The sequence below is a fragment of the Dufourea novaeangliae genome, unplaced genomic scaffold (assembly GCF_001272555.1).
Source record: "Dufourea novaeangliae isolate 0120121106 unplaced genomic scaffold, ASM127255v1 scaffold449, whole genome shotgun sequence".
NCBI classification, from domain to species: Eukaryota; Metazoa; Arthropoda; class Insecta; order Hymenoptera; family Halictidae; genus Dufourea; species Dufourea novaeangliae.
Genome location: NW_015374334.1, coordinates 3,227 through 28,454, shown reverse-complemented (window position 1 = coordinate 28,454; position 25,228 = coordinate 3,227). Strand labels below are relative to the sequence as shown.

At 33.1% G+C, this 25,228-nt stretch overlaps 6 protein-coding genes across 7 annotated transcripts; 2 read left to right on the top strand and 4 right to left on the bottom strand.

Annotated features, from left to right (window-relative positions):
* Positions 1-48: 48 nt before the first annotated feature.
* Positions 49-1,616, bottom strand: LOC107192956 (the record flags this gene model as incomplete). The annotated part of the gene is made up of 1 exon (XM_015582325.1): positions 49-1,616. A coding segment is annotated over exon 1 (1,568 nt), but the record flags the coding sequence as incomplete, so codon positions are not given.
* Positions 1,617-4,940: 3,324 nt separating this feature from the next.
* Positions 4,941-9,748, top strand: LOC107192962 (protein EFR3 homolog cmp44E). The gene is made up of 16 exons (XM_015582331.1): positions 4,941-4,999; positions 5,132-5,208; positions 5,977-6,092; positions 6,317-6,479; positions 6,646-6,798; positions 6,999-7,105; positions 7,197-7,340; positions 7,455-7,533; positions 7,610-7,745; positions 7,832-8,103; positions 8,194-8,366; positions 8,457-8,817; positions 8,893-9,092; positions 9,189-9,288; positions 9,363-9,518; positions 9,596-9,748. Exons 1-16 carry the CDS (start codon positions 4,993-4,995, stop codon positions 9,746-9,748), a joined length of 2,397 nt encoding a protein of 798 aa, XP_015437817.1. The 5' UTR covers positions 4,941-4,992.
* Positions 9,749-10,478: 730 nt separating this feature from the next.
* On the bottom strand, positions 10,479-12,634 carry LOC107192960 (peptidyl-prolyl cis-trans isomerase FKBP1A). Its single transcript, XM_015582330.1, has 4 exons — positions 12,409-12,634; positions 12,018-12,065; positions 11,519-11,705; positions 10,479-11,088 (listed from the first exon to the last, which is right to left on the bottom strand). The coding sequence occupies exons 1-4, from the start codon at positions 12,443-12,445 to the stop codon at positions 11,031-11,033; spliced, it is 330 nt and encodes a 109-aa protein (XP_015437816.1). The 5' UTR covers positions 12,446-12,634; the 3' UTR covers positions 10,479-11,030.
* Positions 12,635-13,495: 861 nt separating this feature from the next.
* LOC107192958 (transmembrane protein 68) lies at positions 13,496-15,105 on the bottom strand. Its single transcript, XM_015582328.1, has 6 exons — positions 15,057-15,105; positions 14,631-14,769; positions 14,453-14,547; positions 13,979-14,340; positions 13,703-13,906; positions 13,496-13,603 (listed from the first exon to the last, which is right to left on the bottom strand). Exons 1-6 carry the CDS (start codon positions 15,103-15,105, stop codon positions 13,496-13,498), a joined length of 957 nt encoding a protein of 318 aa, XP_015437814.1.
* A 2,492-nt stretch (positions 15,106-17,597) lies between these two features.
* LOC107192957 (E3 ubiquitin-protein ligase MARCH5-like) lies at positions 17,598-20,400 on the top strand. Of its 2 annotated transcripts, none has more exons than XM_015582327.1 (8): positions 17,598-17,638; positions 17,825-17,890; positions 18,474-18,701; positions 19,026-19,179; positions 19,278-19,483; positions 19,569-19,887; positions 19,991-20,156; positions 20,234-20,400. In XM_015582327.1, the coding sequence occupies exons 3-8, from the start codon at positions 18,515-18,517 to the stop codon at positions 20,390-20,392; spliced, it is 1,191 nt and encodes a 396-aa protein (XP_015437813.1). In that variant the 5' UTR covers positions 17,598-17,638; positions 17,825-17,890; positions 18,474-18,514; the 3' UTR covers positions 20,393-20,400. The 2 variants fall into 2 exon arrangements, with proteins under 2 accessions (XP_015437813.1, XP_015437812.1); XM_015582326.1 differs by having other exon boundaries at positions 19,275-19,483.
* A 1,769-nt stretch (positions 20,401-22,169) lies between these two features.
* On the bottom strand, positions 22,170-23,280 carry LOC107192959 (2-aminoethanethiol dioxygenase). The gene is made up of 3 exons (XM_015582329.1): positions 23,180-23,280; positions 22,642-22,978; positions 22,170-22,569 (listed from the first exon to the last, which is right to left on the bottom strand). Exons 2-3 carry the CDS (start codon positions 22,939-22,941, stop codon positions 22,177-22,179), a joined length of 693 nt encoding a protein of 230 aa, XP_015437815.1. The 5' UTR covers positions 22,942-22,978; positions 23,180-23,280; the 3' UTR covers positions 22,170-22,176.
* Positions 23,281-25,228: the final 1,948 nt, after the last annotated feature.

Sequence of the window (25,228 nt, the reverse complement as noted above, 5' to 3'; positions counted from 1 at the left end):
CCGTCCTTTCTTGTTCCCTTTCAGATTCCTCATTATCCTCCATCTTACCAGATTTCTTCTTCTTCCTCTACCTCCTCCCTTGGTCTAGTCCTATCCACATCCTGGGTGAATTCCTTTATTCCTTTCACCGTCAGTTGGGGAATATCCTCTTCCTCCAGTATCGCTTTTCGCAGCCTCTTAAAGCGCATCTCCATCAATCCCGGGCATCTCATTAATATGTGTTCTGCTGTTTCCACCGCATCTTCATCACAGAACTCACACGTCTCTTCCTGCAATTCCCCCATCCTTGTTAAGTGATGGTTTAGGATGGCATGTCCTGTTAGGATACCTGCCACCCTTCTTGTATCTTCACGCGGAAGATCCATCAGATCCCTCCAATTTTTGTAAACGGGGTTCTGCCCGATCATTGCTTTGGCTACCCTGCATCCCTCTGCCGAGTCCCATTTTCGTTTTCTTTCTCCCTCGCGCCATCGCTTCCTACCTAGAGCGGAAACTGCTTCCGCTAGCGGTACTTGCCTAGGTACCCCTTCTGGTGGGGCCCTCCTAGAGCCTAGATTTGCCAGTTTGTCTGCCTGCTCGTTTCCTGGAATGCCTCTGTGGCCCGGCACCCAGCATAACGTTAGCTTATTTCCTCTTGACGCTAGCTCATTAAGATGCTCCTTGCATCTCTTGGTAGTCAGTGAGGTATGCATGAGCTTCTGAATGCTCAGCAACACCGCCTGGCTGTCTGTAAAAATTCTTACTTCTTTTTGTCTCGTACCCCTATCCATTAATAATTTTGCACATTTCATTATCGCGAATGCTTCCGCTTGGAAGACTGTTACGTCTTTTCCTAGGCTTGCATAATGCCTACCCATCTTCCCATCCGTCCATCCTGGTCCTGCCAGATCGTTTCTTCCTGATCCGTCCGTGTACCAATCAATATGACTCCCTGCTAATATCTTATTACCCTTCCATTGTTCCCTAGTAGGAATTATTACCTGAAAATTTTGTTCCGGAATCATGCTCGGAGCGCATCTGTCCTGTTCCATGTCCATCATTTCGTTCATCTCTCTGTTCGCCTCGTTCTGCATTATTGACGCGTGTCCATAGTTATTTCCCGTCCAGCTGTTCCAGCACTTTAATCTATGTGCTGTTCTTACTGCGATATCTAGAATCACAATATCTAACGGAGTTGTATTCGTTAGTACCTCCATTGCTCTCAATGGAGTGGTACTTAACGAACCCAGAGCTCTCCTGAGTGCCAATCCCTGGAGGCTATTTAGTTTATTCTTCACGGTGGTCATTTTGGCAGCTTGCCACCATGCAATCGCCCCATGGGTCACCCTCGGCACCACTATGGATTTATATATCCAGTTTGCGATGCGAGGGGAAAAACCCCATGTCCCATCTATGGCTCTACTCACCATATATATGTTATTTTTTCCGCATGCCACTTTGTTGAAGACATGTCTTCTCCATAATAACTTCTTGGTGAACGTAACTCCTAAAAATTTCACCTCGTCCACCAGTTTTAAATCCTTTCCCTCGTACCTTAGAGGTTCCGTTGCTGGTATCTTGATACGTTTGGTAAAGCGTACCACTTCCAATTTGTCCGAATTGACTGATAACCCCATACTGTCGCACCATATCTTCAAAATTTCCAATGCTTCTTGGGCCTTGTCATGCGCCTCGTGTATATCACTACTAATTGCTAAAAAGACTACGTCATCCGCATACGCTGATATGGTCACCCCACATCCTTCTAGCGCATGCAGTAACGAATTAATCGCCAAACCTGCGTACCAGACCCGAACCAAAGGAGTACACAAGCATGGTAGTGCAAGCGAGATTCTCTGTTTACGGAGCAGCCTCCCGACTACTCCGTACCCTTGCACGCACGAGTCTTTCTCCAAATCCTACTTACCAGGCAAAGACTAAACACGTCCGATATCTGGCTTCTCAATAGAAACCAGAGGGATCGGCAAACAGTCTTAGTGTACAGACCCACTGCCCGTACCATAGGTACAGACCCACTGCCCATACCCCAAGTCTGTGTAGAGAATCAACGAGCAAAATGAATTAATAATAACTTCGTATGCACAATGGATGGTCACAATTTAAGTTTATTAATAGATAGACTAAAATTAATAATAAACGATGTGATGATGAATATGAATATACCAATGAATATTGAATTATGATTTAAGTGTAACTTACAATAACTTAACGCAATGGTAGACGCTTTGAGGATGTAGACGTTGATCGATGTCTTCTTTCGATGGAATAACTGATTGGAAAAAATTTTTTCATTATACAATACACATAGAATACATAATATGCACAGTATAGAAATCACAGTATAGAAATCACAGTAAATAAATCACAATAAATGAATCACAGTACATAAGAAGATAAATATCGAAGCCAATGGTTCTCGAACATCTGTAATATACAAGGAATTAGTAACAAGAGAGGGGACACAACTATATGCACAGTAAATAAATTAATAATATGCAGAGTAAATAAATTGATGGTCGTCGAATGCCTGCAACAAACAATGGGTTAGTAACAAGAGAAAGGACGAGTATGAGACGCGCGCCCACCCAACCAAGTGAGGAAGCTAACGCCGTTATGTATTGGGCGTACGCAGGTTTGTTCCTGTTGAATTGTTTTTGCCGACTTGAACGACCTTCCTTGAACGACCCAAACACCGGATGGTACAGCCAGGTACGGCTATAGTACACGGCGTACACGGCTAGGTCAATAAACTGTGTGACGCAACGTCACTAGTGCGTTGGACCGACGGAGAGCACCGATACCGCGGCACGCTCTACCGTACTCTCTCGCTCGCACACCTCTCCTTATAGACATAGACCACTGAAATTCCTCAGCACGCGTCGACACCGACAGAGAGCACCGATACTGCGGCTCGCTCTATCGCTCTCGCTCTCTCCCTTTCGCCCGCTCCGATCATCTTCGGCCTCGTTCGATACGCGTCGACACCGACGAAGAGCACCGATACCGCAACTTGTGCTACCGCTCTCGTTTATTTATGATGTTCATATTCCCCAAATAAATATCATACTTAACTAATTTGTTTAAGCGACATGTTCCTTTTAAAGATTTAGCTCTCCAGTATAAATCCCTAAGACCCTTATTTATTATTCATTTCACAAAATAATTGCAAATATGAAACTTTTTTACCTCTTCTTGAACATTCTAATTTCATAGCCCTAAACTGGGTACCTGAAAGTATTTCATTGAATTTGTGTAAAAGATTTTACTACTTCCTAAAAGATTCCGTGTGATATTTGATAGCATAAAAAACAATGTGCCGATACAGGGTTTCGATTTATTTACGAAACTAATCTGACCAGTTGCTGCATTCTTTGACACTAATTTTCAAGAAAATAAAACTTCTGTATTTCACTTAATTTGAGAGACACGTAGCTGAATATTAACATACGTTCATTATTTAATTACTCGCAATAAATAAAATTTTTGGAAGTAAATAACGTGTAAGTAAATTCATATGTAAAAATTTACCAATTGCCAGAAAGTAATTGTTCGTGCGTATTAAAATTCTTACAATAGGCAGTAAAACTATTCACACTCCCATATAAATTATAAATATGTAGATGTTAATGAAAGCGGTGTATATATTCTTCCACGTGTAGATTTGATAAACTATTTATGAAACTATATCTATTCTGAATTTATCTGTTACAAATATACAAATGTAAAGCAAAATATAAAAGCGAATAAAACAAGAACATGTAAAAAGTAACATTAATAAAAATGTCCATTAACGATGCATTTAGAATAAATTGTCTTGTAGTTAAGTGAAAAAATATATACTTTTCCGTTTCATGTTTCATGACTGTCATATTTATCCCTTAACCTTAAACTGAAGCATCGGATATTTTTATTCTCGTGAAATCATATAGATACACGTAATATGAATGGAATATATAACACTTCATTTGTGCTAATAATACTCAGAATTCATGCTTTATCGGTAACGTCGGGTATTGACACTAAAATGGTAACAGGGCTACGTAGCCCTATGAACGTGGGACAGAAAAAAACATTGGATGATAGGTCTATTCTATACCTAGTCGGTGGTTGTATCGTTTAGGGGGACACATTCTGTAATGCATATATATTTTTGCAAGTGGAGGTGTTTCGGAGATTTGAAGGTCAATTTCGGTTTTTTAAATGGAATGCTATATTTTTTATGCCAAAATATCGAAGAGCGTTAAATTTGGAGTAAAAAAGTAATAATATCAGCCGTAAACCTAATAATCAACGAATAATTTCACTTTGTCTCTTGAAAATGGTCTGTACGTAATATCAAATTGAAGATTCAATACTCCATACCAGTAAAGATTTTCGTAAGACTAAGGCCGGTATTCATAGTCGCTGCGTATTCTTATGCATTTGCTTAAGAACACGGTCGCATATACAGGTCCGAACTCCCGTGGTGAGGGTAATCCCTTAATAAAGACCAAAATTTCATGAATCTTCCGCTAGCTACACAGAGCTGCAATCGATGCGTCCATACAAAAACGCATGCTGATGCAGCGCACGGTCGCATACCTCGTCGGTGCTGTTGCGCCACTTTTTCCCCTAGTGGAAGCCGACTTTGCTCGTGGGTGTACTCTCACGAGTAAACTTGGCTTCTTCTAGGGAAAAAAGTTATGTAAGGAAATATTTATGCCAAATTAACATTGGATTTAACATTTATATCAGTAGTTGAAATAAATTTATCAAGTGGCGGAAGGTTTTTCCCCCTTCCCCTTCATCACTTTTTCCCCTAGCGGAAGCCGAGTTTGCTCGCGAGTGAATATGCCTTATGCATACATAGTCCTCTAGGGTCTGGAGTGTCAAAATGATCAAAAGTGCTCAGCTGAAGTGCACTCCATTCAACTCCATTGATGAGATCAGTCGATCGAACTTCGAAGTTCCTTCGTCCCTTCGTGTGTATTGTGGTAGCTTAATCGTGTCGAAATGTTTGGTAAACATTGTAATTTTATTCTTGACTATAATATTTCACACAACGATCGTTTTAATTACACCTCGTTTATGCTTATAACTTATCACAGAAATTTATTTCCTACTTGTAATATTTACATTGAATTTTCTTTAGGTTGTTGCTGGTGTTGTTCTGCTTTACGTCCTCGATATAAAAGACTCGTTGACAATATTTTCCCGGTGAATCCAGAGGTAACATTCTTTACTGTTTATTTATTGTCAAATAGTTACACTATCATCATACATTTATGTATGTAACAAATCTAAAATTATAGCTTTCCTGTTATATAATACATCTTGTATATAATTAATGTCAATAGTCTTGGCAGTTCTGCACAAGTTTTTAACAAATTATGAATTATTGGAGATAAAAAATAATTTCAAATTGTTTATAATCATAAATATATTGCAATCATTTCTACATTTTCAATGCAATATTATTTAAAGACTGCAAAACGATCATATATGATTTTTGTTAAAAAATATTAATTTTAGATTAGTATTCTAAAAATTAACTTATAATTTATTATGCATTGATCAAAGTATTTCTCCTTATGATGCCTGTTTATTATACTGTTGGCTATCAGAAATATCATATTCTGTAGTAAACTTGTTTCAAAATTTTATCTCTACCATGTTTTGTTCTAAATCACAAAATATAATTGTTTTATTTATAATTATTACATATGATTATATTTTGTAGTCAGCATAAGTATAAATATTAGTACATTTGGTATACAAGTTTGTCTAGATAGTCATACAGACTATAAAGGATTACGAAAAAATGTAGTAACAGGGAACATTTAATTTAATGAATTGTTTCAAGTTGAATTTGATATAAATAGTTTAATGGAGTAATAATATGTAAATTAATATATGAAATTTATATTTGTTAACATCTACTATGACACAAATACTACTATTCGTTTTAATAAATAATGTACTACTTTTGATAACTAGGATGGCTTGGTCAAAAATAATATGGAAAAGTTAACCTTTTATTCATTAAGTAGTCCTGAAAAACTAGATAGGATCGGAGAGTATTTGTTTCAAAGGGCTTCCAGAGATATTTACAGGTATGAGATAAGTGGTCTCAATGACATAATTATGCGTAATTAAACTTATAACTGCAAGTAGTGCAGACTCATGTGATTTATGTAAATTGTTGTTTACTTATGTTATATGCAAGTCATATCAATAATTATATGTTACAGTCTTGGGAAAACTAATTTTACTATCAGGATATAGTAGGTACCTTTTATATTTCAGTAATAAAATTAATACAAATGTATATTAACAGGAGAAGAAATGGATTTGTTGTTATTGCTATGGAAGCCATGGATCAACTCTTAGTAGCATGTCATGCCAAAACTTTGAATTTATTTGTTGAAAGCTTCTTAAAAATGGTACAAAAATTATTGGAATCCACAGATCCACAGTTACAAATATTGGCAACCCAATCTGTAAGTTCAAAAGAGTACTATTAAATATTTCCATTTGATTATGATTACATATGTTATTATTATTATAATTATGTGTTATATGATTACTACTCTTTTGTTGATGCATTAAATAATTACATCTTTGACATCTTTGAATGTAGTTGAACAAAGTGCTGGCTTCTTCCAGTTTGTCCGATTTGCCAACATCGAACAAGATACGCCGTCTTATCACACACGTTACGATTTCTTTGTATCAAAGTACTCTGCAATGTGCCACTCCAATAACGATGACTCTGCGATCCGCAAACAAATACGACTTGCTGGAATTCAAGGATTACAGGCATGGTTTCTTAATATTCTTTTAGTTCATACCTTGTTACCTTATTTTCATATATATTTATTACGTAATAATTTTAGTGTATTTTCGTTAGATATTTGAAACTTACTTCTACCTTTAATATTTCAATGCATAAGTTAGTAATTCCCATAAAAAAATTAATATTTTTGTATCCCATTGAGTAGTTAACATTTTTTATGTAGGGTGTAGTAAGAAGAACGCTTTCGGATGATCTAGTGGAAAATATTTGGGAACCTGTTCATATGGATAAAATAGTTCCTTCGCTATTGTATAATATGCAAAATTCCAGGTAATATATTCAGAGGAAAGTGAAACAGGCATATAGTATATGTAATGTTATTTTATTCTTGTTATACTGTATTCGCACTTTGGTCTGTTAGATATTCGAATAAAGAAGATGCAACACCAGATAGTCCAACAGAAGAGCGATCAGATCCACCACAATTTGCAGAAACTTGTATGCGAGAACTTGTTGGACGAGCATCGTTTGGTCACATCCGATGTGTTATTAGGCCAGTATTAAGGTTTGTAAATGTTCGCATTTAACGACAGAAAATATTACGATCAAATTGTTATATATTTGTTAATTAGTAACAATTTATCAACACAGATATTCAAAGAATAAAATTTACTTGCAGACATTTAGATAATCATCAACTATGGGTTCCTAATTATTTTGCAATTCATACATTTAGGATAATTATGTTTTCCATTCAGGTTAGTTGAAAATATGTTGAGTCATGAAAGCATAATCTTTAATAAACACGTGAAAATATAATGTATTTGTTTGTAGTCTCAGTATTCTTATACAGTTGTGGAAGCATTAATGACTCATCTTGACGACCACTCAAAGTCATCTCCAAAAATTCGAACAAATATCGCAGATACTTTATCTAAAATTATTTCAATTGCAGCTGGTGAAAGTGTTGGTAAATTTCAATGAATAATGTGAAAGAAAAAAAATTACTTAATGTGTATCGTTTTCAAATTTTTTTTAAACAAACTTTCCTTTTAGGTCCATCTGTTTTGGAAATAATAAATTCTTTACTATCTCATCTCCGAGTTAGTGTAACAAGAAACCAACCATCCAGTAGCGATGAACAATTGTATCAAGAAGCTCTGATTAATGCTCTAGGAGAATTTGCAAATCATCTTCCAGACTATCAGAAAATAGAAATCATGATGTTTATTATGAGTAAAGTTCCATATAGTCAACCAGATCGTATAGTTTCAGTTGGGAAAGCGGACGTATTACTTCAAAGTATTCTTTTAAAGTCTCTTTTAAAGGTAGTTTATGTACAATTTACTACATGAAAATACTAAAAAAATTCAGCTGTTAGTACATTTATTATTCTGTCTGTTTTTAATTATTCCCAGGTTGGCACAAAGTATCAAACTATACATTTGAACACAACATTCCCGCCTAGCTTTTTAGAACCATTATTAAGAATGTCACTCGCAGCAGATGCTGAAATGCGACTTTTGGTGCAAAAGATTTTTCATACTTTAATTGACAGACATCAGAACATTACAAAACTTGCAAAACCTACGTAAGTTATTATTAATATATTTAAAAAATCTTTAAACATTAGTTCAATGGAAATTAATAAACGTTGGATTGCCTTGTATTTGTTAAACAGAGTAAACATAGCACCCCTTGATCTAACTATTGATAAAGCATCCAGACCGGATGTGATCTTTATTCGGAAGCACGGCCCGGAAATTTATTTGGCATTGTACGAATCGTTAGAATTAACAAGTAATACAGTCGAGAACGTGGAATCTATATATACAACATTGGCGTTACTTGCTGTGGAGTTAGCTTCAGAAGAAACGGTATTGGAGTTGCTAAGACTAGTGCTGAGTCTTCAAGATTTAGCTTTAACAAGTGGCCAAATCAGTGTTTCGCTCAAATTCAACCTGCACAGTATTGTCATCAGTTTACTGGTATTGATATCGAATGTTTGTAATATAACTTCACTCATGGATTATGCGAACAAAGTAAGTTCCTATTTATTTAATTTATGAAGACGTTCTACTAACATATTATCAAATTTTTCATTTAAACATTTTAAGATTGTAGAGACACGACAGAAGGAAGCGCCACACCTGTTGCCAGATTTACAGTCTCAATATGACACTGGTTTATCCTCAAGATTAGCACCAGGTTTATTAGTTGATCAAACTGTTTTAAGTGAATGTTTGAAAGGAGCTGGTCTGGACAGTGGGAAGCTACAGCAAGGTTCTGGCTACAGTAGTACTTCTCTACAACATCGGTAGTGTCCATCGTTTTGTTTTGAGTTTTTCTGCTCTTTTCATACTCCATTTAAACGTGGGATCATGAATGAATAATATTAAATTATTGTTTTTAGACATTCGTGGGTTGAGAGTGCTGGACGAAATTCGTTAGCCGATATTAATTCCGGTGGTACCGAATTGGACAGCGGTGGCTCATCTCCTGGTGTTCAAAAGGTACATACTTGTTAGTTATAGTTACAGTATATTTTTAACCTCTTTTTGACATTCATAACACTTCCATTATATAGAAATTACCGGGAGAAGAGTTGACATTTGAAAGTATGAAACGAATTCTAACAGAAAATAATAATAACCACGTGATGGAAGAAGAAAAGCGATTGCAATTATCACACTTCTTCAGAAACGCTCCATTCCAAGATTTGGTGTCAAAGACTCAACCAAAGGTACGGAAATATTGATTTATCTATCTTTATTGATAAAATAATATAAATTGCTTCTAATGGTTTGGACAATTTTACAGCATGTTGTTCTCCAAAGTAAATTATCAGAAATATTTAACACGTTAGCCGTCGATCCACGAAATACTTCTCAACCAGGCGGACCACCAACAGATACCAAACCCAGTCAAGCGCCAGCTTATGAAATACATTTCCCGGAATTGTTTGTTTATTAGATCAGTATATGTTCATGGAAGTGTAAATAGTTCTATGCTACTGTGATTGTCGATTGTTTAATCATAATTTCGTTAAGTTATTTATATATTTACATTGGAAGTAGATATATAAAGAAGTTTGCACTGTTTACATGTAGTGCATTTTAATAACTTTATTAATCTCTATTTATGTAGTCTAAATTATTCTCAGTTATATAAACATACATAAATAGTGTGGGATTATCATCTTTCTGTTTGTACAACTAATTACGAAACACCCTGTATATATTTATGCTTAATTTATGAAAGAATTAACAATTATTCTTATCGTTAATCCAATTGGTAAATAATAAACGTTATATCGATTTTTATATCATTTTCTGATATATTATAATAATTTGTACAAATACTTGAAGTGAATTGGAGGTGTTACGTTTCCACTCGTGACCTTCATGAAATAACACTACTGATATATTCTACATTGTTGACATTATTGACTCATCAGTCGAATACTAACACTACAATCTTATGTTGAAGAGATGTACTTTATTGTTGCATACCACTGGTGTAACTTGTATAAAAATGTATACAAGATTTTAGGTGAACATAATGTATACATAATAGAGAGTACTAACATTGTAAAAAAAGTGAAATATCTATGTAAATTGTATTTAAAATAATAGTAGTTCAAATCCGTCAAGTCTTTGGGAGTCTATTAATGGGAACATAATCATGGACTAATAAACACACGTTCACACTTCAAAACAAGAACATTTTTTTTATTGAATTTTTGCATGTAAAGGTCCATACTATTATAATATCAGTACAATTGTTCTTCTCTGCATTATTGCAAGATTTTGTACAAAATAACCAGGTGATTACCAAGTACTAAGGAATTGGAATGAACATAGATGTCAGATTATATGTATATCAAATGGTTTAAAATTTATTTAATTCAATTACTCATAATAGAAATGCTACATATCAACATGAAATGGAATAATGTAAACGGTTAATCTTATCCAGACATAAAAGAATGCAAGAGATATTTTTATACTCCTCATCAATTGGTCATTGAACATTTGTGTACAATTGCAATTTATAGCATATTTAATGGTGCAATAGTAGAACACAGAAATTAAAGTCTTAAATTTTTTCATCCTTACGAGCAATCGAATTAAGGTTAGTATGCAAAACATACCACTCGTACAATGACTACTTAAGGTAATGCAATTTGAAGCTTTTAATTATCAGTGGTTCTGATGTGTGTACATAGTTAATTTGGTTCACCCTGGAAAACTCTTCATGGTTCCACCTTCAACAATTCCACATCAAAGATAAGGACAGCATTTGGTGGAATAGTGTATCTTTGTCAAGGATAATATAACAAACATATTACACATATAATAAACTAAAAGATCTGTTATGATATTGGAGTAAATAGTAATACGTGTTAAATTATAATAAATTTGTTGTTTCTAATCGATATCAGTTAAGTGATCATTTGCCATAATATGGTGAAATGAATTTTTATAAATAACTTTTGACTAATTCAGTATACAATACCATTAGAAATTATAATTAAAATTCCAATTATTTATAGAAATTTTACATATCCTGTCTTATTCATTATGAAGAAAAATAACTTTACCAAAAGAAATAACTATTTAAAACATAATTCAAATCAATTTCTCACTATCCAACATGTTTTTATATACACTTATATCTTTTGAAACAAACCTACACTACAAGTAATAATATTATAAATATTTATTTCATATTAAAGGATATACGCCAGGATGTCCTCGGCTACCATAGGCATAGTCTGGCGAGCAAGTTAACTTAGAACGCTCGCCGACAGACATTTGAGCAATTCCTTGCTCCCATCCTTTAATAACTTCTCCTTTACCTATTTTGAATTTAAATGGTATGCCACGGTCCCTGCTTGAGTCAAACTTTTTTCCATTGTCAAGGAAACCTATTAGACATTTAATAGGCATAATTTAAAACTTTTTAACAAATACTTCTTTGGTATTAACAGATGAGATTCTCTGTTTAAATAACTTGCAGATTTATGTATATATGTTGATATATATGTTCAACAGTGACCATGCTGTATCTGTTTATAAGCTACTCTATAAATATGTTATACAAGAAATCGAGTGTTTATTAATATTCACATAACAGTATTCAAATAATAAAGAATATAAAGAGTTTAATTATTTTTATAGTTCACGTTCTACATACAAGCGAAATATCCAGATATGAACTATTAAACACGTTTACCTACCTGTATAGTCGACAATTACAGTCTGTCCCAGTTTTGGATATGTCTCGCCTGCACATACGAAACATTGTTTATAAAGAATATTTGATTTTAACTGAAGAGTACTGATTACTGAAATCCTACAAAATTCGATGAATGCATTAACAAACATTCGAAATCATTCTTATTTGGAAGAGTCCCCGTAGACGAGTAATGCTTTTCATAGAATTTCAGATTGTAAATAAATCTGCGTCGATATGACTGCGGCATATTTTAATCGGAGTATGATTAAAACGATTTGACCAAAGTAAGTAGTTTGGAAGATGAAGAAATGGGTAAATAAATCGAACCGAAAGTAACAAAAATTGCAAAAGAACAGGAAATCAACACGAAATATCGTGTACAGAATAATTACCATCCCCATTAAAAATAACTTCTATCTCCACGCCCATGATTACGTATTTTCTGTCACAGAAATCGGTTCTTCGATGAAGAAACGATAAATCTTGCTACGAAAAGCCGGGCGGTTTGTACCGGTAAGCAAAATTCACGTAAACGTGGTCCTTGTGGCTATCAAATGGCGATGCCAGTCCAATGCTGTTCGTTGAATTGCGTTAATATAACAAGGTACCTGCAGTCGCCTGCAGATACCCTCGGGAAAGAAATTTTAACTGGAAAAGCCGCCGGTAGGTTCTCTGCTATCTCACAACTTCCGGTTAACATACGACGGATCAATGGCAATATTTCCGACCGTGGTAAATTTAAACCACACACTTCTTTGTTCATTCATTTTAACTTCCGCACAAAAATTGTGTTGCTTTGCAAAAACTGACTTGTTTTCCAATTTAGTGTTGTTTATGCTCACGGGATTAATTATAGAATGTTTTATAAAGAACTATTAATTTTCATACATTTTATTACTATTTTCATGTATAAAATTAATAAGTAGGATAACTTAATAAGTACATATGCAATATTATATGGAATTTTTATGTATCACAACTATTTTAATGTATATAAACACATAAGCACACAACAGAAAATACTTAAAGACTATGTATTTGTAAAATAAATAAAAAATTCTGTAGATTATATAAAGTTGTAAATTATAAACAGTCACATTATTTATAATTATATCTTTATGTATCTAGTAAAATGTACCCAAATAAGAACAACTATGTTACTCCATTATTTTATGTCACTGGTTAAGATACAATCTGTGAAGTACCTATTATACTTAGTAACTAAGTAGACAGCAGATAAATCTTTATACTTTAAAATCAAGTACATTTTAATTGGTGCAAAAGTAATACCCCGTAACTTATGCCAACTCCATTTAAGATCATTAAAACATTATCAATAATTACTATACAATAATAAACAGCACGATAGTTTAAAAATATAAAATTTGTAAGTCTAAAAAAAGGTATAACAGTTTTTAAATGCATTCAATGATCATTGTATATAACTTAATGTAATAATACTGATATAAATATTAAAATCTATGATTTCTTTGTATCTACATCATATATTCTTTCTAATAAAGCTGACGATATACTTCCAGGTATTCTTTGATGTTGCCTTATTAAATTATTAAGTTCATCTGCAACCTGAAAGTAATGATAATAACAACTGTAAAGTATCCAGATAGCTATACCATATAATATTATTACACATTTACTATTATTACTATGTGTATTTCTATTTACCTTTACTTGTAATTCCTCTGGTGTGAGGCTTCCATCATATGGAATTGGTTTACCAACATATGTTGTTAATTTAACTGGAAATCCACCATAAATGGGAACAAAAGGAAACCTTGTTGCAGCATATATTCTCAACCACATTCTTCTACCCCAACTTATGGTTCTAAATGCTTCTCTAACATTTTTTGTAAAGAAAGGTATTATGCACTGTTACAAAAATATTAATGTTTCAAACTGGTCCCGATACAAAGAAAGAGATATAACAATAAAATGACATACCACTTTCGCATCTAATGCAACCTTAGCAAATCCCACTCGTTTCTTCCACATCAGGTGATAATAAGAATCTCCAAACTGAGCTTCGTATACACCACCAGGTGAAATAGCAAGCATGTTACCTTCTTTCAGAATATTAGAACATATCTGAACAGTACCAGGTATGACTTTTAACACATCAGAAATTATGGACCATCCAGGACATTTAAAAAGAAATCTATCTGCTACTGTATGGATTAATTTTGAATTTGTAAGCAATACTTTCGATATGAAATAATAAAGATCCACTGGAATTGCTCCATGATAATATACAAAAAGTACTGGTTGATTTTCTGGTATATTTTCCAATCCAATCACTTTGTACCCTAAAGAAAGCTTCATTTTAATCATAAAAACATTATGAACCCTAAACATTCAAGAGTATACATTATATTATGTAGTATTTAATACAGCATAGTATGTACAATCATTACATACCATACCATATCCAACCATGGGCATCCCAAACTGCAGCTACTACATTACGAGCTGCATTTCTCCAGTCAGTTTCATATGCACTTCTTAGTCTAGCTCTATCAATGTAAGATACCACATATTTATATATATATATAAAGTATTTGATTTGTTGAATATATTTGAACTGGTAAATACATACCTATGTAACTTGTATACATATAATATTAATGCTGTCAGATATAGTAATGCTGCGATCACAAGTGGTAGTAAAAATGTTATCAACAGTGGCATTAAAAGCCATGATAACCAAAGTGTAAAATCCACATCGATATACTCAACTAAAAATAATATTTTCATGAACTAATTATTAATATATAGCTTGACTATAATATAACATATAAATAAATACATAAATGAAATCTATAAATGATATTAGATAAACATCTACATAAAATTTGATCACGTATTAAAAATATATAATAACCGACCAAAATAAAAATTTGTAACAACTAAACATGCTTATAACATTATGGATTTTTTCTTGCAAATTGTGATGTTGGTGTTCCTTTAATATACACACATAAAACAATATGTATCAATAATATGTATAAAATAACATTTTTACCTATAGTATCTTCTAAAATTTTCCTTAAGTTCAAGATCGTAGAAAACATGTTTAGATAGTGAAAAAAAAATGAAAACAAAGGTAAATGTGTTTTTATAATTACAACAATAAATTCGATATTGCTTTATGAAACACCCACATATTCAGTACTGTCAACGCAGGAATGAGACTCAGGAATGAAATTATAATTTTCGTGTCGGCTTTTCCTGAAGCACTCATTTATATTCCGGAATAATTTGGTCAAACAGTTAATTGAATTCATAAATATTCCACTATGAGCTCTTTATACTCTGTTATTCTATGCTTTTATGTGCGTTTATTAATGTTTAATACAACACTTTATTGTTCGTGAGTCATTAAAATATTCTTGCATCAGTAATATATAAATATTTTTATTTACTGTGTGACATTGTGTATATGACAATCATTTGTTAAAAGTTTAATACAGATATGTAATTACAAAAATGCAATAAATCGACAAGTAACAACTGGTTTACGGTATCATGTATATATACATATATGTAGTACAGGCTGGAAGGCTAATATGGTAGGTTGGGTTGGGTAAAGTCAAGCCTGACTCTCGCGTTGTTGCCATTTTTACCTTCAGCACAGCTAGTACTAGAGTCGGCTGTGGCTCCGTCTATATATGTTTTTGGTCAAATCATATAGATAACACGCAATATGAATGAAATATGTGCTAATAATACTCAGATTCACTTCATTTGTGCTAATAATACTCAGATTCATACTTTATCGGTAACGTCGGGTATTGACACTAAACTGGTAACAGGGCTACGTAGCCTGCGAACGTGAGACAGAAAAAAATATTGGATGATAGGTCTATTCTATACCTCGTCGGTGACGGCAGTATCCGCTCCCTACAACCGTTTTTACGTGAGGGAATGCATTTACACACACCCCCGCCATCCTCCAATGTGGGAGGAGTGGGGCGGGGGTAGTGTGGGACTCATCCCCAATAGGGCAAGGCCCAGGGGAAATACCCACTAAACCCTCACGGTGGCCGGGCTCGGCGTTATGTGGGGAGGCACCGGGATCTCTTGCGAACACAACCGGTACCTCCCCAGCGCTAGCTCCGCCAGTTAACGGCGGAGCGCCCTCTCTGTGGTGGGGGAAGCGGGAGCTCCCCCCCCCCACCGGACCGCGGGTGCCGCAGTCCCGCGATCCCAACAGTCCCTTTTAGTCGCCTCTTACGACAGGCAGGGATTACCGTGGGCGTATTCTATTCCCCGCTACACAGGGAGGCCGCTCCCTACAACCGTGTCCCTACTTCCCAGTTCCCTACCATAAGATCGAGCAGTCCAGCGCAGTGATGCCAGGACGTGGGATTTTTCCCACGCATGCGCACTACCTAATCCTCAGTAACGTATATACTTCACTCAAATATGGGGTATCGTTAGACCCCCGTGACAATTGAAATACGGTAGAAATTATAGGAAGAGGACATTTTTAAAAGAAATAACATATTTACATGGAAATAAATGAATATATATTTTTTTATTATTTTGTACATCTGCAGCCGATTTATTACATGAATACAAACATTTGTTGCGAGAGTAAGAAAAACTGCAGAAAACCTTACTAGTATTCAAACAAGAACATTATATATAAAACATATAGTCGTGCTTTCATCAATTAATATTGAAAATTTCTGAATTTTTAATTCTGTAATAAGCTTATCGCTTTCGCGTTTGCCTATTACATTTTTTATTATCTGCGTACATTTAGTTCGTGACAATTTTAGATCCTTAACCACCTGCGGATCTGAACAGGTTTCCTTTAATAAAGGGACCATGTGATTAATTGTTTGAAAAGCTATATTGTGCTCCGCGTAAAACGCAGCTAACTTTATTTCGGCTGTTTTGACTTTATTAACATGGTCCAAATCAGAATTACTATCAACTTTTGGTAATAAAACAGATGGTGTGATATCACAGCTTTTGCTTGTATTTTTAATATGTAATTGAGTCCGCGAATGTCTAATAAGTTCTGATTTTCCGCATGCCAAGACTTTATTGCAAGCCGTGCAGAAAGCTTTTTTATTATTATCAGATTTTAACCAGTCTTTGAAAATATTATTCTTTAGCCAAGATAATTGGAATACTTTCCCTTTGTTACTTCTCTTCTTATCCGCCAATCCACTCGAACTAGGCTGCTGGTAATCCATCTTCTGGTTTCTGTCACTGTAATACACTAATATTGCACTACAATTCAATATATTATATAACATTACGCGACTCACCTTCACTTTAACGAAAAACGCGGGAAACAACTGGGAAGGGCCCCTTACGCGTACCTACTGTTGCACATAGATACATCCATGGAAACAACCGCCGTCGAGCTGTGACGTCAGCATGCGCATGCGCACGAAGGCTCCCATGTGGGAGAAAATCCCACGTCCTGGCATCACTGGTCCAGCGCAGTCTAGTATGCGTATATGCTATGTCACAGCACAGAACATTGTAGGATAGATGGGAATACTGTTTTTCGTAGTGTTTCTGACAAGCACTAAAAAGTTGAGGTGAGGTGGACTGTGGACTCCTATTTTGTTCGGCGTCGGCGATGTATGAAAAAGCAATTTCACGTAACTTTTAGTAATTACTAATTCAGTAAAAAACGGAATGAATCTATTTGTAAGGTGAATCTCAGAAAGGAAAATTTGTTTACAGTTGCAAGATATCAATAAAAGTATTTTCGTAAACGAAATGTTTCCATTATCACGCAATTATTTCATGTTGTATTTTTAAAAGGTGTCAGTGGTTTCGTCATCTCATCGTAAATGTGCAAGAGTGAATTACATATGAATGTCACTGCAGGTACAAATTCATGTTTTTTAAAATTTTGATAACATATTTGTATGAATACTTATCTAACAGTATTATTAATTGCGTTGTACTCGTGTAATACTTGTCCGATTGAAAGGTTTTTTCGTTGTCAACGTATCATTCCGTCATTATCGTGTAGTTTATAGTAACACACGTTAACCTGCGTTAACCGATCAGTAAGTTTTTAACGACGTATCGCTAGCTAACAAAATGGTCTTGTATTTAATATTTCATTGTCGGGGTTTAATTTGACAAGATCAGTGTTGTTTAACGCGACAGAAATTTGTTTTGGACATAGCTTCTTAATCTGACTTTAATAGTTTCGCCATTTTGCAATAGAAATAACAATACCTTCTTAATTGAATATTCTGAAAATTAAATGTAAATACCAGATGTAACAATTAGTACTTAGTCATGTTGTCACATATGTGTATTCTAAGTATTTCGTTAGTTTCTTCTTGTAATTTAATGTGCTATGTTGTTGTACAACCTGTTAATTTATAATTTTCTGTGAAAGTGTACATAAAAGAAACAAGTATTTCCACATATTTTTTTATAACATCTGTTTTTACAGGTGTAAAATGGTAACAAAATACTAAAAATCTCACAGAGACAATGTCACACAACGATTTATTTCACATTTATTCATCACGTGGGCCTGATCCCTCTGGGAGAATAATAAGTATAGGATATTCTGGTATACCTGAGCCTAATATTAATCGTCTTCCAAATATAGAAGTAACTATAATAAGACGCCTTTCTAATGTAAGACCAGAAAGACAAGCTAATGTTTCAAATAATGGTAAAAATTATTATTATCTATATACATATTAATGGATATGTTCATAATCTGTGAGACATCAATGTACATTATCATTCAAATTATCATTGTATATAAATCATGCAATGTATAACACATAAGTATACACATATTTGTTAGCTAAATATTTTGAACAAATGTACAAAAGATTAAAGTATAAATGAGATCCTATAACTTTAAAAAAATGCTAATATTATAATCAGTTTTTTAAAATAAAATTGAAACAAAGTTTTGTATGTTAACTGTACAAGACAGTTTCAAAGATTAAATTTAATTAAAACACTAATATTTATTTATTCTTGGTAGAAATATCTGATGCTCAAGCTGGAGACGTTACATCTAATGAAGAGCTATTACCTGAATCTGCAGATAATACACAACCAACGAGTGATGTAACCGATGGAGCATCTTCTCCAAATCAACCAGAAGTCAGTGCACCAACAGTCAACTCAGAAGATGAGTACGTATAGTATTTCATACCAGGATTGAATTTAAGGTCAAACAAAACAGGTTTAAATATATGTGCATAGCATAAATAATTTTTCTTCAATGTAGCAGGAGATACTGTTGGGTGTGTTTTGCAACAGATGAAGACGATGCAACTGCTTCATGGGTAAAACCATGTCATTGTCGTGGTACAACTAAATGGGTTCATCAGGGTTGTATACAGAGATGGGTTGATGAAAAACAAAAGGGACGTGCAGGTGCTAATGTAGCATGTCCGCAGTGTAACACAGAATATATTATTGTATATCCAAATATGGGTTAGTTATTATTCAATTTTTTTAAATTTAAAATATTTATTTACTATGCAAATTATACATAGAATAAATGTGTTAAATATTTCAGGACCGTTAGTAGTTGTATTGGATAACATTGATGGAGTAATATTTCGAATCTGTCCATACATAGCAGCCAGCATTGTTGTTGCATCTATGTACTGGACAGCTGTGACATATGGAGCAGTGACTGTAATGCAAGTAGTTGGATATAAAGATGGTTTAGCCATGATGGAACAAGCCGATCCTTTAGTATTATTAGTTGGATTACCAACTATTCCAATACTATTGGTTTTGGGTAAAATGCTGAGATGGGAAGATCAAGCCCTTAGCCTTTTCAGACGACATGCATGTAAGGTTCCTATTCTGAGGTATTTTTTGCCCAATAGGTATGTGTAAACATAAATTTTAAATAAGTAAGTTATGTGTTCTCTGAATTAATTCTTGAATATACATATATATGTATATATATGTATCTATATATTGTTTCAGTTATTCTGGTGATGATAGAGCCCAATTTGAAGAAGTGCCACCTATGAGCGATCCTGTGTCAACGACACGTATTCTTTGTGGTGCACTTCTATTACCTAGCATTGCCAGTATATGTGGCAAAATATTCTTTGAGAGCATACACTCCAATTTTCAGAGAACATTACTTGTATGTGTTAAATAATATACGTTTACTAATAATAGTAGAATTTAATAGTGATTAATGTCTTCTTTGAAATTTTGTAGGGTGGTATAGCATTTATAACAATAAAGGGTGCATTCAAGATATATCATAAACAACAACAATATATAAGACAATGTCAACGTCGTATAATGGATTATACAGATGATAATGTTGCACTATACAGAAGACAACAAAATTCCGACTCCAATCAAACAAGTTAAATATAAAAACCCCGTAACCAATCCTTACATCTGCTATCCTCAAAACACTGTATCTTCTCAGATTTAGAGGAATTAAACTTCTTAGTATACTTTTACCATAACAACAAATGTCCAATGTATTACTTTTATGTAACAATGTAAGTTTATGGGTACTATGATCGGATTTAACAAATACGTAAGATATATGTGTGTATATATATATATGTATATGTAAGAATGGGAAATTGTCATTATATACATAATTCTGGTTAGTAAATTATTATAATATGTCTGGCATGAAATAATTACTTGTAAGAAATGTTATATCTCTTAAATGTGTTAGTAGAACAATGACAGTGTCTGTTCATCCTTCCTTGAGTAGTAAATAAGGAATATAAATTGAACTATGCCGAAGATGTTTCTTCAGTGCAATTCTATTTTTTCATTGCTGTAAGTATAACTCGCTGAAGTCTTTTATGTAATTTAAAACGCGCATGGTTTAAGGAAAAAGTATTTACTTACTTTTTGATTTATTTTTTGGGCAATCACTTTCGTAGTGGAAAGGGTAATAATTGTGGAAATTAGGAAATACATATACTCTGTGGTAAAATTATAATTTATTGTAATAAAATTGTACATTTTCTGAAATTTAGAACGCGCATAGTTTCCCGTTCATCAAAATATTGATAAACCTACTGTCTAAAATCTAGAAGTTACTCGTAAGTTTGCTTACTATGTAAAATGGAATACATTCTTTAATAAAGGTTTATTTGTAATATAAATAAGTTTTGGGTTAGATATGAAAAATATATTAATATATACAATAAAATGAATTAAATGCTTTATTTGCTGTAGACATAAGGAACTAGTAAACATTACTTCAAATCATTTGACTGTTGTTTGTCTAAATGTGGACAAATAAATTACATGACAATATATTGTAATTGTGAATGTGAATTAATTTACATAAGTATGTGGTATATAAAATGACTATTTCTAGAAATGTTACAAGTAGTTTAAAGGAATTAGTGTATAGTACAAATAGTTCAGGTACTGGAGGAATCTCTCGAAAAAGAGTTATGTAATATACAAATATATTTATTATTGTTATTTTTTTTGGAAATGTAATTTTTTGAATGAATTAAGTACAATATTCATTTGGAAAATATTCTCTCTAATTGTCTTCAAATATAATAAGTAACCTTTCTTGTTCGTAAGTACCACAAACAGTTCAATAAAAAGAATGCAATTTTTACACCATGTAAAGAAATACATATTTTTCTATACTTCAAGTATCTACCTTTATACAAATAGAATTTTTCTTTTTATTCTATTACTACCATACATTTCTTATCATACTTTACATGTAATTTCTAGGTACTATAATACATTCTCTGTTTACATTCCATTTCTTGTACCAAGGAGATAGAAAATTTAATGTAGTTATTTATACAGAACGTTTTAATAACTGACAAATCAATAAAAATGCAAAACACTATTGCATGTGTTTCATGTAAAAAAAAATAAATAAATTTCTAATATTACAGAATATTAACAGTACTAAATAAAACTGAAAGCAATGATACAAAGTATAAAGTAACTGCTATTGTATGAAACTTATGTCTTATTCTGAACATATAATAAGCTACTCATTAGAAATAAACAATAACAATGTATATTCAATGAAAACTTAAATACTCCTAAGACTCTTTGATACAATTCAAATTATCATCGAATTATAAATCAATGCTGCAAAATGTACATTTTTTAACAAATTGAATATAAAACATGTGTTGATATTCACGTCACATTAACGGTGGTCCTGTGTACTTAAGACTTGCAGAATTGAAATCTGGTAGACCTTCGAAAACTAATAGCTTTACTTCTTCAATTACATCTGGTAAATCTGTACATAATTTAGAACTTATAGCTTTGAAAAAGGTACATGGACGTGGACCCTTTCCACAATCATCTACATCATAAGGTGGACTAAGTATGTCCAAGAATGCAGCAGGTCCTTCGATACATGAAATTTCATGTAAATTTTTTTCTCTTGGTGTAAGAATGCAAGCAGGTGAACTATTGTGTACATATATTGGTCGATGTCTGAATGCTGCTATTTCTTTATTTAATTTGATTATATGATCATCACTTGTATTCAAAGTATAACTGTTCAATTGAACTGCACCACTAATTACCTGTATATTAAAGTTTAAAACAAAAGTCAATCTACTTATACCTTCAATGAAAAAAATATTTAATTTACATACCTTTAAAAAGCCATGCATTCCAGGATGATCATGCATTGGCATTGTAACTCCATGTTTCAATATAAAAATTGAAATAGTCAAATCTTTATTTTCAAATATGTCAATAACACACATTGGGGCAGCTTGTATTTGTATGAAATCAAGAACTTGCTTATTTAAATTTACATCGTCGGCTGTGATTTTATTCATTAAATTCCATAATTTATCAAAATTCTTTTGACAAAGCTTGAATCCAACATTTCTTCGTCCGTCAAATGTTTTTAGTGCTTGTTTCCATAAAATTTCAATTGCAGACGTCATATTTGCAGAACTTATACCCCTATCTTTGTGAATTCACCTTCGAAAAATCATATTGTTACATTAATGCGATGCTAACAAAGCATTAAAAAATTTAAAAAACATATAATTCACGAAACGTCATTAAAGAAGTAGACCTATATAACCTTGACTATCGTAATATAAAATTCCTAATTGAGTATACATAACAGAGATTTAAATATGTCTATGATTTCAACTAAATAAAAATTTTAATACATACCGTTAAGATATTATACACAAATCCAATTCACGTTATATTCTCTCCGATAACTTCATTGAACAAATATTGTGAAAATCGTTGGTTTTTTACTTAGAGGTTAAATTAGATTATATATATACAGATTACTTTCCCATCATGCATAACAATTCATTACCCGATATGGAAAATTTAAACAATAAAACAATAAAACATTATGGACGTATATTCTAATATTTTATTTACTATTTGGTTCGTTCTGATACTTCACAGTTGATATTAAACTATGCTAAACATGGCCAGGTGATTTGCTAATTTGCTACAACACAAGTGATAATGTAAACATGAGGTTGAGGGTGAATGTTTAAAGTTAACGCCACTCAGTTTGTTAAATAAATGTTAACATTAAAATCTTACTATATTTTAAAACATTTCACACAAAAATTGGTATTTGTATACATTTTTTTCATTAATTCCCATTTTTACGAAAAATACAACGCCGCAAATACTTTGAAATTTATTTGATGTAAGTAAATACATTTTTATAAATACTAAATGTATTAATATATACACAACAGAGATGGAAAGAAATTATCATACATGATTTTGATTCGTTGATTCTTATTGATTCTTATAAAGCCGTCGAATCATATCTTCATCTTTATAAGAATCAACAAATTCAAGTCATGTATAATAATTTCTACCCATCTCTGAACACAGCAAACACAATATGTAATTGCCAAATTATTTATATAATTTGTTACGTTCGCCTTCGCAAATTTTTAAGCTTTGTGGGAAAAATGGCGTGAGCTGGGATCTATGCCTATGGGGTGCTTTTGGTTGTAAAAGTAAATTCAAATATTCCACTAAATAACCATAACAATTTAAGCTATTCACAACTCTGAATTTTTAATTTAATTTTAATATGACTTTACATTTATATAAGTGGGTTTATTAAGAACTTTTACAAATATTTTTGTGTTTCGAGAACGTGTCCGGATTTAATGTACAAAGATGAATACCGAAAAAGAAACAAGAAACATCATTTCCTCGCCCGATCGCAAAACAAATACAATTTGTTGATTATCTGAATATCATAGATACCGACATCCAATCAGGGAATTATTAATTAGTTAAACGACTTCCTATTTGTCGATGCATTTCCTTTCAGTTATCGATTATCCAATTGGCGAGCGTTTTAACATCTCGACATTGATTTGCATATTAGGAGAGGGAGATAAATGCACTGATCAGCACCACGGTCTATATACAGGTCCGGAAACTCCAGTGATGGGGGTGATCCACTGCAGAGGATGGAAACTCCCATGCTAAACGGTGGGATAGTGTTTTGAACGCCATCTAAAATATGAAACTTTCAGCGGAACTAAAATTCTAATATGGCGACCAAATACCGCTAAATTTGAATGCATATGCAACGTAGCCACCGACGAGGTATAGGATAGACCTATCATCATATGGGACTTCGTGTCTCATGTTCTGAAATACCGATAGTGTAAAAAGTCCGGGATTTTCTGCTGCCCTCTACGTTATGAGAACGGTGAATTTGTGAACTACGTTAAATCCATTCGAGCTCAACTAGTCTAACTTCTACAGTGTTGTCGAGTCTAAAGTACAATGTTGTCAGATCATGAGTGTTCGGTACGTCGGAAAATCATCGAAGGGACCATGGTCGTGAACGGATTCTCTTTCGTCCGTTCACTGTAAAGTAGACGTATTAGAAAGGAGTCTTGGGTTCCAGTCCCGACGGACCTATTGGTTTTTTTTCGCGTACAAAAAAGTTATTGCGCTTAATATTGTTTTTATGAATATGTATATATATATATATATATTATTATGTATATTTGAGTAAATTATTTTATTATTCTATTGTTATTACAACATTTTAATAGTGACAACGAACGCATGTATATTTTCAAATATCGGACTAACAGTATATTTTTATTCTATATTATTACATATAAGTGAGTAATACGTATCAAAAACGTAATCGAAACACAGATTTTTATTACACCACAAACATCGCATAAAAGATATTTCGTTATATTGACATTT

Excerpts from the sequence above, each read along its gene's own strand:
- LOC107192962 (XM_015582331.1), top strand. Across the intron at positions 6,093-6,316 it reads GCTTCCAGAGATATTTACAG|GAGAAGAAATGGATTTGTTG; the intron begins GTATGAGATAAG and ends GTATATTAACAG. Across the intron at positions 9,093-9,188 it reads AGTACTTCTCTACAACATCG|ACATTCGTGGGTTGAGAGTG; the intron begins GTAGTGTCCATC and ends TATTGTTTTTAG.
- LOC107192960 (XM_015582330.1), bottom strand. The coding sequence starts at position 12,445 with ATGGGCGTGGAGATAGAAGTTATTTTTAATGGGGATG. Across the intron at positions 11,706-12,017 it reads TGTAATTGTCGACTATACAG|GTTTCCTTGACAATGGAAAA; the intron begins GTAGGTAAACGT and ends AATGTCTAATAG. Across the intron at positions 11,089-11,518 it reads AGCCGAGGACATCCTGGCGT|TATTCCACCAAATGCTGTCC; the intron begins ATATCCTTTAAT and ends ACAAAGATACAC.
- LOC107192958 (XM_015582328.1), bottom strand. The coding sequence starts at position 15,105 with ATGTTTTCTACGATCTTGAACTTAAGGAAAATTTTAGAAGATACTATA. Across the intron at positions 13,907-13,978 it reads TTGCATTAGATGCGAAAGTG|TGCATAATACCTTTCTTTAC; the intron begins GTATGTCATTTT and ends TTTTTGTAACAG. Across the intron at positions 13,604-13,702 it reads CAGAGGAATTACAAGTAAAG|GTTGCAGATGAACTTAATAA; the intron begins GTAAATAGAAAT and ends CATTACTTTCAG.
- LOC107192957 (XM_015582326.1), top strand. The coding sequence starts at position 18,515 with ATGTCACACAACGATTTATTTCACATTTATTCATCACGTGGGCCTGAT. Across the intron at positions 19,180-19,274 it reads ACAGTCAACTCAGAAGATGA|CAGGAGATACTGTTGGGTGT; the intron begins GTACGTATAGTA and ends TCTTCAATGTAG. Across the intron at positions 19,888-19,990 it reads AGGTATTTTTTGCCCAATAG|TTATTCTGGTGATGATAGAG; the intron begins GTATGTGTAAAC and ends ATATTGTTTCAG.
- LOC107192959 (XM_015582329.1), bottom strand. The coding sequence starts at position 22,941 with ATGACGTCTGCAATTGAAATTTTATGGAAACAAGCACTAAAAACATTT. Across the intron at positions 22,570-22,641 it reads GAATGCATGGCTTTTTAAAG|GTAATTAGTGGTGCAGTTCA; the intron begins GTATGTAAATTA and ends TTTAATATACAG.